The sequence below is a fragment of the Lycium ferocissimum genome, chromosome 12 (genome assembly GCF_029784015.1).
Source record: "Lycium ferocissimum isolate CSIRO_LF1 chromosome 12, AGI_CSIRO_Lferr_CH_V1, whole genome shotgun sequence".
Lineage (NCBI taxonomy): Eukaryota > Viridiplantae > Streptophyta > Magnoliopsida > Solanales > Solanaceae > Lycium > Lycium ferocissimum.
Window position 1 is genome coordinate 17560279 of NC_081353.1, and position 12130 is coordinate 17572408.

Below are 12130 nucleotides of genomic sequence, written 5' to 3' on the forward strand. Positions count from 1 at the left end.
CCTCAATAATTAATTCTAAACTCATTCTTATACGGTCCCTAATTTTCTTCTCCCATTCCGATATAGAATTCACCTAAGATGTAAATTGCACCCCTTTTTCAGAAGTTTGTCCCGTCATAGACATCATATTAGTACTCTAAGATCAGAGATTGATTTAAAATTTAAATTTATTCGTAAAATTTTGCTATTAAATTAATTGCACCTCTAAAATAATGGATTAAAAAACTAATATATATATATATATATATATATATATTGATATTTTAGTGACTTTTATATATGGATTTTTATTTCTGTATAAAAAATGATGAAACATCCATCATCAATTGAACCCATAAAATTCATTTGCGCATACATTTTGACCAACACGGGTTGTGGCAGAGTGATATCCTTAATTAAATCAGTTTTTGTTAAAATAATGGATGAGTTCGTTATATGAATTGGGGCAATCCTTCCCTACAAGCTAGCTTTTGCGATTGAGTTAGGCCTCAGATCCATTTCTTCACATGGTATTAGAGCAGGATTCCATGTTAGTGTTCTATTTTTCCCTTACATTTATATCCCTCTCTGTTCTCTCTTCTCTTCTCTCTCCTCTCTCCTCACACAGCGGTAACATCTACTTGACCTCTCAGTTTTTCCTGCACGGCGGAGGTCGCCCGGATAAGTTGGCGCTTATCTCTCTCTTCTCTCTCTTCTCTCTCTCTCTCTCTCTCTCTCTCTCTCTCTCTCTCCCCTCTCCTTTCCTCCCACATCTTAGTTTCTCTCTCTCTTCCACTCCTCTCCTCCTTCTACTGCTTTTCACAACCACCGCAGACCCGCACCCTTCACTGTAGGGTTTGTGTGGTATCGCTCTTCCCCCTAGCCTTCTCTTTTCTTTTCCCTGTTTTTGGTTTTTTTTTTTTGGTCCCGCAATACAGAACCGAAAGCGACAGATAGTCGCGGTGAACGGCAGAACTCGGTGAACAGTAACTCCGGCACGGGCGACCAGCGACAGTGTTTCGGTAGCAGCAGAAGCACTACTTAGCAAATATTTCAGGTTTTGTCCAGCCTGGAATTGGTACCTCCGACTATAGTTAGTTAATTTTTCTGGTGTTCCATCATTTTAGCGAAGTTATTCCTGTATTTCTACTCCCTGTAGTTCTATTTTCTACTTGTTTAGTGTTGGGGCCAACTTAGCTCGACCTTTATTAGAGTGGCTGTGGTGGATGATGGTAGAGTAAGGTCATGTCCTCAGGGGGGATGAAAGGTGGGAGGTAGGAAGAGGGTTAAGGGCGAAAAGGGAGCAGTTAGGCTGAGAATTGGGTCCTGGAACATTGGCACCCTAACGGGGAAGTCTATAGAGTTAACGAAGATTCTTGAGAAGAGGAAGATCAACATATCATGTGTCCAGGAGTCTAGATGGGTGGGAGACAGGGCTCGGGATGTAGATGGGTTTAAGTTGTGGTTCTCAGGAGGCCCGAAGGGCAAGAACGGAGTTAGCATTCTGGTTGATAGAGAGCTCTGTGATCTGGTGGTGGGGGTCAAGAGGGTGAGTGATAGGCTGATGACTATTAAGATAGTAGTTGGAGGGCATACTTTAAACATGGTTAGTGCGTACGCACCGCAGACTGGCCAGGATGAGGAGATTAAAAGGCGATTCTGGAAGGATTTGGACGAGGTTGTGCGGGGTTTTCCGCACTCAGAGAAGCTTTTTCTTGGTGGTAATTTTAATGGCCATATCGGGACGTCGGCTAGGGGATACGATGATGTGCATGGGGGCTTCGGGTTTGGGGATAAGAATGAGGGAGGTACGGCGCTGTTGGATTTCGTGAGAGCTTTCAATTTAGTGATAGCAAACTTTAGTTTTCAGAAGAGGGAAGAACACTTGGTCACCTTTCGGAGTATGAGAGCCAAGACACAAATTGATTACCTACTCTCCCGTAAGTGCGATAGACGTTTATGCACGGACTGCAAGGTTATCCCGAGCGAGAACCTCACGACCCAACATAGGCTCTTGGTTATGGACCTGGAGATAAAAAGGAAGAGGAGAAAGAGGGTTGTATCGGGTCAGCCGAAGATTAAGTGGGACACTTTGAACAAGGACAATGCCCAGGAGCTGGCAGAGCGGTTGAGGGCGTTGGGAGCTTAGAGGAGTAGCGGGGATGCAAGTAGTATGTGGACTACGACGGTTGCTAGCATCAGGGAAGCGGCAAGAGAGGTGCTAGGGGTCTCAAAGGGTTACTCTGGCAGACACAAAGGGGACTGGTGGTGGAACGGAGAGGTTCAAGGTAAAGTGGAAGCTAAGAAAGCAGCGTATCTAAAGCTAGTAGAGAGCACAAACGAGGAAGAGAAGAGGACTAACAGGGAGCTGTATAAGAAGGCGAGGAAGGAGGCGAAGTTAGCGGTTACGACGGCTAAGACGACTGCTTTTGGACGCTTGTATGAAGATTTAGGGGAAAAAGGCGGGGACAGGAAGTTGTACAGGCTAGCCAGAGTGAGAGAGAGGAAGGTTCGGGACCTGGATCAAGTGAAGTGGGTTCGGGACCTGGATCAAGTGAAGTGTATCAAAGACGAGGGAGGGAAAGTTTTGGTGGAGGATGCCCTTATTAGACAAATATGGCAGTCCTACTTTCATAAACTCCTGAACGAAAAGGGGAACTGGAACATCGTTTTAGGCGAATTGGAGTTCTCTGAGAGCCGCCGCGATTTTGGATACTGCAGGCGGGTCAAGGTTGAAGACATCGAGGGGGTTATATGGAAGATGAGCAAGGGGAGGGCAACCGGGCCAGATGAAATACCGGTAGAATCTTGGAAGAATGCGGGTAGGGGAGGCTTGGAGTGGCTTACGCTGTTGTTGAATGTTATTTTTAGGACGGCGGAGATGCCTGAAGAGTGGAGATGGAGCACCATGATCCATTGTATAAAAACAAGGGGGATATTCGTAAGCGCAACAACTATAGGGTATCGTTCGTCGAGCCATACGATGAAAGTTTGGGAGAGAGTGGTGGAAGTGAGGATGAGGAAGTTAGTTTCTATTTCAGAGAACTAGTTCGGATTCATGCTAGGGTGCTCGACTACAAAAGCTATTCACCTTGTGAGGAGGTTGGTAGAGCAGTATAGGGATAAGAAGACCGACTTGCACATGGTGTTTGTCGACCTTGAGACTGCTTACGACAAAGTCCCAAGAGAGGGTCTTTGTGGAGATGTTTGGAAGCTAGAGGTGTTCCCGTAAAGCATACATTAGAGTGATTAAGGACATGTATGATGGAGCCAAGACCGGGTGGCGAGGACGGTGAAGGTGACTCGAACACCCTTCCGTGCACGACGGGCCCGCACCACGGTCCTCACTTAGCCCTTTTCTGTTTGCTGTGACAATGGACGCTCTGACAAGCCATATTCAAGGAGAGGTACCATGGTGCATGTTGTTTGCAGATGACATTGTGCTTATTGACGAGTCGCGGAGCGGTGTTAATGCGAGACTAGAGGTTTGGCGACAGACTCTGGAGTCGAAGGGTTTCGAGTTGAGCAGGACTAAGACAGAGTACTTAGAGTGCAAGTTCAGTGATGGGAGTTAAGTAGAGGACGAGGACGTGTAGTTGGATACTCAGGTCATCCCGAATAAAGAGAGTTTCAAGTACCTGGGATCGATCATCCAAGGGACTGGCGAGATTGACGACGATGTCATACATCGTATTGGAGCGGGATGTATGAAATGGAAGCTCGCATCGGGAGTGTTGTGCGACAAGAAGGTGCCGCCTATTCTAAAGGGAAAGTTCTACAAAGCGGTGGTTAGACCTGCTATGTTGTATGGGACGGAATGTTGGCCAGTTAAGAAAGCGCATGTCCAGAAGATGAAGGTAGCTGAGATGCGGATGCTGTGATGGATGTGCGGACATAACAGGAGAGATAGGATTCAGAATGAAGTGATTCAGGATAAGGTGAGTGTGGCTCTTGTGGAGGATAAGATGCGGCAATGGAGGTTGAGGTGGTTCGGTCATGTGCAGCGGAGATGCGCCGGTGAGGAGGTGTGAGAGGATGGCATTAATGGGCCTGAAGAGAGGGATGGGTAGGCTAAAGAAGGCCTGGGGAAAGGTGATTCGGCAGGACATGGCGTTACTCCAGCTTACCGAGGACATGACCGGTGATAGGAGGGTGTGGAGGTCGAGTATCAGCGTAGAGGGCTAGTGGGGGGCCGGGAGGTTTCCTTTCTCGTATTAGGAGTATTTTTATCCTGCTTCTATGTGTTGGTCTTGTCTATCTTTGTTGTTTTATCATGACTTCGTTGCTCTTGCTATTTCTCATTTTTACATGGTTTTGATTTGCCTGTCCGTATCTGACTCTTTTCCCTTGTTTTCCTTGTTTTCTTCTGAGCCGAGGGTCTTTTGGAAACAACCTCCCTACCTTTCAAGTTGGGGGTAAGGTCTGCGTGCACTTTACCCTCCCCAGACCCCACATTGTGGGATTCAACTGGGTATGTTATTGTTGTTGGTATTAGAGCGGGATTCATCCCAATTATTGTTTCCCGATAGTAGATCCAATATTAAAAATTGCCCACGCACCATATGTCCAGCCCTAGGCTTGAGGTGGGTGTTAAAATATCTCACATCGGTGGTTTAAGGTATGAGTGAACTCCTTATATAGACTTAAGCAATCCTTCCCTCATAAGCTAGCTTTTGGAGTTGAGTTAGGCCCAAGATTCATTTCTTCACAATTTTGTGTTTGAGTTCCTCTAGGTGCAAATTCACGTTTGTCAGGAAGCTCTTTGCCCCTTGAATATGAATTTAATCGGGCCATAATGCAGATGCCAGACATTGGATGGGAAAAAAAGACATTTTTTGCACAGATTTTCCTTCAAAGGCGTTTGTATTTAACTTTTGTCCCTCAAATTGTTGGTCTTTAATTTTTGTCGCTTAAACAGGTGGTCGAAAATACCTCGAGGTTCTGAGTTCGAACTCTCGCTCAGTAATTAAAAAAAAAAAAAACATTCGCAAGGCAAGGCTTCGCGAAAAGTCTGTCTTAAGGCAGAATTTCCCTTGCAAACTTTTACAAGGCGGATTTTTATTTTATTATTATTATTTTTTTTACTCTGCTGGAATTCAACATTTGATATTTTTTTTAACAGAATTCTTCAACTTTGCTACGAAATTTTACTTGGCGAATTTTTTACTGAGTTCGTGTTTCAACCTAGAATCTCGGGGTATTTTAGGCGCATGACAAATATTAAAGACCGGGAATTTGAGGAACAAAAATTAAAGACGACCCCGAATAATGGACAATCGTTCAAATTGCCCAAAAAAATTCATTTGGCCGACATAATGCGATTAGGAAATGTCGTTTTTAATAGTAAATACTTGGTTATATCTTCTAGTTAGCTGATGATTACATGACGACTAAAACTATAATGAGAAACATATTTGCTAAGGTACCAAATTTCATTAAATATCGCTTTCATCTTTTACTTATTTTCTTCTTTGCTTCATTTTGGTGCCACATATAAAAGAGAAAGGGAGTGTTGTCAGTTGGTAGAGACTAGAGACTTGCTTTGCTTTTGCTTTGCTGGCTTTCACACCCCTTGACAGGCGCTAAACGTGTAATCTGTCCCTTATGACTCACAGCTCGTATTTTTACACATGTTTCCTAGCAATTTACACACAAAAGAAAGAGAAAAGTAAACTAAATAAGTAGGTATTTGTCAATAGATTCCAACTATTGTTCACTTTATTTTTGAATTTATGAAGTTTGAGCTATGTTTGGTTATACTTTTTGTAAAGGAAAAAATAAAGAACTTTATTTGAAATTTATGAAGATGAAGATGAAAAACAAGGTTTGAAGCAATTTTCCAAATCAAATTTAGAATTCAATTCGAAGTTGGATTTGAAATTTATAACCAAACAGTAATTATGAAATAAAGTAAAAAGTTATTATGAAAAAAGTGAATAATTCTAATGGCTAGAAAGGTCTTAAGAGTATCATTTCGTGTTCGCGCTTAAATGAGATAATCATAATCATAAACACTCTTGAGTTATTTAATAGCTGGAATATATACGTATTCTTATTTAGATTAAAAATTGCAATTTACTGTAAGTCTTTTTGTAACACTAATAAAAGTAAATGGAATTAGAATATCAATTTGCTACTATCTATAAAAGGCCTGCATCTAGTTACCGATTACAGAATGTGACAATTGGCATTAAATTCTTTTCTTTCTAGCGAAGCATATGACTAAAGAGGGGAGATAATATTGTTAAAAAGAAAGTAGAGAGCAGATTTTTATTATTATTATTTCATACTGTTGATATAAAATGGCCATCGACGATAGTTCTGTTCAGATAGCTATGAAGCTCAAGGGTTTCATTCATCAACCAAATAATTGAAAGTAATTTCTTTCTATGTTTGTGTAGTACATTTTCAAGTTTCCTTCTCCGTCTCTTGCACATATTCTTTATTTATTTTTGTTGTTTCTTTTATTTGTATAATCGACTCGAGACACATTCATATCTTTGTTTCAAACTATAATTTGCATGCAGCTTTATATTTTAGCAGTTTTTGGAAAGTTGAAGAAGAAGAACCAGAAGGAGGTGGAGCAACTCTTTTGTGGTACGTACAATATATATCGAATGTTCTTATTTTGTTCGTTTCATTTTTTTTCTTGGGTTTTGTTCATAATTGTTTGTCTATGAATATTTTTAAATTAGCCAATATGAGAAAAATGAAACCTTGATTTCATAGAATTTCCAAAATTACGATAGTAGTTTATGTTCGTGGTGGAAAATGCTATGTATATTTGGTTTTATTCTGCACAATGTCCTTATTCCTTTTCATTAATTGAAAGGAATATACTAGGAATTATAACTCTACACAACAATATATCAGCTAGGTGCATGAAATTTTGTTGCGGTTATTATTAGTATAATATATTAATTACACATTCAAGTCACTTAGAAAAAATTTAAGATAGTTTTATTTAATAATATTAATAAGTAATTATGCTGATAGTGTAAATTTTTATTATACTATCAATATGTATAACTTAAATTCGTATATAATATTGAATGGCGAGTACAAAATAATTAGTGTAACTTACATGCAACGGAAGAAAAGTCATCATAATGAAAGGGAACCAAAGTTAAGAAAAAAGGCATTGAGAAGTAATAATCTTAAACAATACTCAAACATCTCATCATCAACATCAAAAACTACAAAACTGAGTTTGTAAAAGCTATCTTGGCAAAAACTCAGACAAAATGCCACACAATTAACACTCCAAATAAACAATTAGTACTTTTGAAGAAACAATTAGATACGCCCTTTCTAGGTTGTCATTTTCAGTTAATTAAAACTAATTTATCGGAGCCAATACTCACTAAAATATAGATATATATATTCCTCTCCTAAACACGTAGTTAACCCCCAGAAGGGGAAATTAATATTTAAAGACTCATGTTAGTCATAGTCATGTGGGGAACAAACTAAAGTCCTTTATATGTGGGAGATTGTGCATGTGACCCATCTGTCTTCTATGGGCAAAGTCATATAGTCCACCACACTCTTTACGTAAAAATTTCAAGGGCAGCTTATTATGATATACAGTGGCGGAGCCAGGATTTTCACCTAGGGGTTCGAAAATATGAAGAAGTAAATACATGAAGAAGCCAAGGGGGTTCAACATCTACTATATATACATAAAAAATTAATTTTAATCTTGTATATACATTGTAATTTTTCGTCGAGGGGGTTCGGATGAACCGCCTGGAGCCTACCTAGCTCCGCCCCTGATGATATAGCATATAGTTATTTAAGTTGTGTTTGTTTTCTCACTATTTTTTTTATATATACTTATTTTAATGTACGATATTTAAAATTAGGGTTGACACTATTAAGTGTCTCGTCTGAAGTTACATATGAGTGAGACTCAGTCATTTTCATCTGAACTTCAGTCATATATAACTGAACTTCAATATAAAACTTTCTACATTGTATACGAAGTTAAACTCTAATCAAATTAGCTTTATGCATAATATATCTGAAGTGTCCCTAAGTGAACAAAATTATAAAGCTGGCATAAGTTAAATGACAATTATAATTGGATATTCGTACACTTCACCCATTCTTTTATAGTGGCGGTAAAAAATAAAATCTTGAAATCGTCTTAATCAAATATCTCAAATTCGAGTCTCGATTTTTTTTTTAATAAACATTTTCTCTTTTCATAAGTTTTTAATATATTTATATTAGTCAAATCAGTGAGTGAAAGTTGTAGGAAGAAAGTTATATAGTCACGGCATTTCTGTTATTAACTTAAAAAGTTGTTTTATTTTTTATAGTATAGTCTTTTTCTTAATAATTAATAATGTTATGGAAGAGTCGTAGGTTCCTTAAAGATTGGGATACCACGTATCCTTCAACGTGCCTCCATTTTAGGACTTCCCTCAACATACAAAAAAGTAAATGCCGCGTTCTTTTTTTTTTTTCCTTTCATAAAAGAAAAAGAAAATATATTTTACTCCAAAATTCCATCTTGAAGAAACAAAAAAAAAAAAAAAACGATTAACTAGAAATAAAAAAATATAAAATCTCATGGAATTTATAAGCAAACGCGTTTTTAGGAAAATATGAAAAACCATGTCGACTAGCATGTTCCACTCTGATTTGCCTGCTTCATGAAATAATGTTTAATGAATTATCTATTTGTTAATTTAATTTATTATAAATTCCAAATTCATATCTTATTTGCTTCCCATTTATGGGATCCCACTGTGTATGTTATTGTTTTTGTATCTAATTTGTTCGTAAGTTAAATTCATTTTAACTTTTATTGAATTCAAAATATAAACTATATAGATGCGTGTAAAAAATAAAAGCCTATATAATAATTGTATGGTAACATATATTTCTTTTTTCTCAAATAATTCTAAAGGTAAATCCGAATATATTACTTCTGACAGTTAAATTCCTTACAATTAAATTTCCTCGTATTCTTCTTTTAAGACTCCAACAGATATTCATGACCCACCAACTTAATAAATTACTCCACTTTGTAGTATTTATTACTTATTCCTCATCCACTTTGTAGTATTTATTACTTATTCCTCACGCAACATATTGTACCAATAAATGGAATTTACTTACCTAGTACGTAGGTTACTTGAGAAAATAAATAATGACGGTAACCATCAAAATTATGTTGGAATAATAAGTAGTCCATCCTTCTTAATTAAATGTCTCGCTTTGTTATTAAGTGTGATTTTCTGATGCGAATCAAAATTAGTCGAGTTTCAAAGTGGATACCAAACGCCAAATTGAATAAAACAGAAAAAAGAAAATTACGGTAGCATCGCATTTCACTTTGCAACTATAGGAATTAATGGGGAAAAATTATAGGGTAGGAGCGTTAGCGGTAGGTTATTTGATGGCTTAATTAATTGACTCTTCTCCTATAAAAAATAATGCATGTGTAATTCGTCTGAGTTAAAATAAAACAAAAAAACTGTTAAAGTAGTTTTTGGGTATATTAATACATGTTTCATTTTACTATACAACACATTAATTTTTTTGTTACTATTAAGTTAATTATGCTGCATGATGTACGTTTACGTTATAGTAGGCTTTTTGGTTAACCTACGTTATAGTTGAAAAGCCGGAGTTGAAATTAGAACTTTATTAATGCAGTTAATGACACTATTTGAGAATAGAATATCAGTATATGAAAACGAAAAGAAAAGATATATATCACTATTATTATTTATTACTATATAGAAAACGTATAAATTAATTAAGCTCAGCCAGTAAACTGGTCCCTTTTGTTCATAGACTAAAAAATACTTTCTTCTATCCCAATTTATATAAATTTATGTAATGGTATTTGACTGTATATGAAATTTAATATAACAAATAAGGAAAATTTTTCGAAAATAAATCATAGATACTTGTGTGAGCATGTATTACTCCTTATGGAGGGTAACATTGAAATGTTAAAGTTAAATATTACTAAATCTAAACTAAAAAGTAAAGAGTGAAGAATAAAATAAGACGCAGGGAGTAATATTTAGAGATTATAACAACAATAATATACCAAAACAGTAATCCTACTAGAATATAGGGGTAAAGATGTAGAATCCTTACTCCTACCTTCAACAAAATATGTTTTATTATACTTAGCCATTATTTTAACTTCAAATTTTATTCATAAAACCTAAAATTTTAAAAACAAGTTCTTAGTACTCTTTTCCATATTTAACCTCAGATATCAATATTTTTTGACATGTCGACCAATTAATTATCAAACTTTTTCTTCTTGGCACACTAGGAAATTATGAAACGGGACCACATAGAAAATATCCAGAGAAGGTGATTTATTTTGAAAATTTAACCAGTAGTATATTAGTACTATATTTTGTCTGTCCCTATAACATATTTTTATTTTTAGTCTGTATAATTTTTTTTTACCCTTTTATAATTAAAAATAATTAAATTTAAAGTTTTCCTTTTATCTTAATGAAATAATTTATAGCCACATAAGTGTTTAAATACTTTTATTTTTTACTCCGCGTGAAAAAAAAATTACCTTTATATAATTAAAAATGACTTAACTTTAAAAAATTTCTTTTACCTCAATGAAATAATTTATAGCCACATAAGTGTTTAAGAGGATCATGAATTTCAATAACTTTAGTCAAACTTGCCACATTTGGATGAAGGACTATTATTTATGTGGTACCATGGGCCTCCACTTGTACTTTCCTTTAAAGTATATTTTGCATGCGTTTCATTCGTCTATTAGTTTATTAGGTAGTTAAATTAGTCACATAAAACATATCAACTTGTTAAAAAATACGCATCAACCACAAATAAAAATTATCTGAAATTTTACAGCTTATTCCGAGAGTTTAGATCTAATATCCTGACAAATTTAAGGGACATCTATGTATTAGCCTTCAATTTAAGTTTAGTAACTTTGTTTTTTGACATGTCGACCAATTTACTACAGGGACCACATAGAAATATCCAAAAAGGCAATTTATTTTGAAAATAATTATGCTTTTTATGTTGCGTGTGCTATTCTACTAGTACCTTATTGTATTGCTCCCTCTCGTCTAAAAAAATTTGAGATTAAGAAATTTAAGAAAAAAAGGAAGACTTTTGAAACTCATGGTCTAAAAAAAATATAACATTAATGTGACTGTAAATTATTTCATTAAGAGTGAAAAAAAAAATTTCAGTTAAATTATTTTTAAATATATAAATGTATCATTCTTTTTGACACAAGCTAAAAAAGAAAATGTATCACATAAATTGGGACAAAAAAATAACAAGTTTAGGAGGCTACCTGTATTAAGTTGAAAACCAATTAACTATAGGGCCCACATAGAAAATATCCAGAAAAGGTAATTTATTTTTGAAAAACTAACCACTACTATGCTTTTTATGTTGTACTATGCTACCCTACTAGTACGTTACTATATTCTCATTATCGTAACAGAAAATTCAAAAATAAACTTTGCTTTCAAACCACTATAAGGACCCGTTTGGCCATAATTTTTTTTTTGAATTTTTTTCACTTTATTTAAAAATTAATGTTTAGTTATAAAAATTTTGAATAAAATTAGAAATAATATTTAAAATTTAAAAAATAGCCAAAATCTTATTTTCACATTTTTTTCTTCATATTTTTATAGTCAAACAACTAAATATCATTTGTAAAAATAATAATTAAATACAACTCCAACTTTAAAATTCAAATTTCAAATAAAGTGAAAAATATTTGGTTTCCATGGCCAAAAGTCTTCTGACATTTTCTTCCTTCTGACATGTCGACCAATTCACTATAGGTCCACATAGAAAATAGCCAAAAAAGGTTCTAATTTATTTTGGAAAAGCTAACCAAGTACTATGCTATTTGTGTCGTACAACGTGCTAGTGATGGATCAAAAATTTTCATTAAGGGATTCGAAAAATAAAAAAATAATGATAGAGATTTAAATTTGAAATCTCAAAGTAAATTTTGAACACTTTAGATCACTAAATCAACCTCTTTTTTTTATATTTGGGGTGTTTAAAATCTATATATATATAAATAAAAAAATACCTTTTGATATATAATGTAATTTTTTATCGGGCTGTTCGCCGGCGGGCCCTACATCCGCCCATGCTA

The 12130-nt window shown here is 35.4% G+C and overlaps 2 protein-coding genes across 2 annotated transcripts; both read left to right on the top strand.

Annotated features, from left to right (window-relative positions):
* Positions 1-1582: 1582 nt before the first annotated feature.
* On the top strand, positions 1583-2128 carry LOC132039083 (uncharacterized). Its single transcript, XM_059429628.1, has one exon. The coding sequence runs from the start codon at positions 1583-1585 to the stop codon at positions 2126-2128; it is 546 nt and encodes a 181-aa protein (XP_059285611.1).
* Positions 2129-2152: 24 nt separating this feature from the next.
* LOC132039084 (uncharacterized) lies at positions 2153-3211 on the top strand. The gene is made up of 2 exons (XM_059429629.1): positions 2153-2897; positions 3045-3211. Exons 1-2 carry the CDS (start codon positions 2153-2155, stop codon positions 3209-3211), a joined length of 912 nt encoding a protein of 303 aa, XP_059285612.1.
* Positions 3212-12130: the final 8919 nt, after the last annotated feature.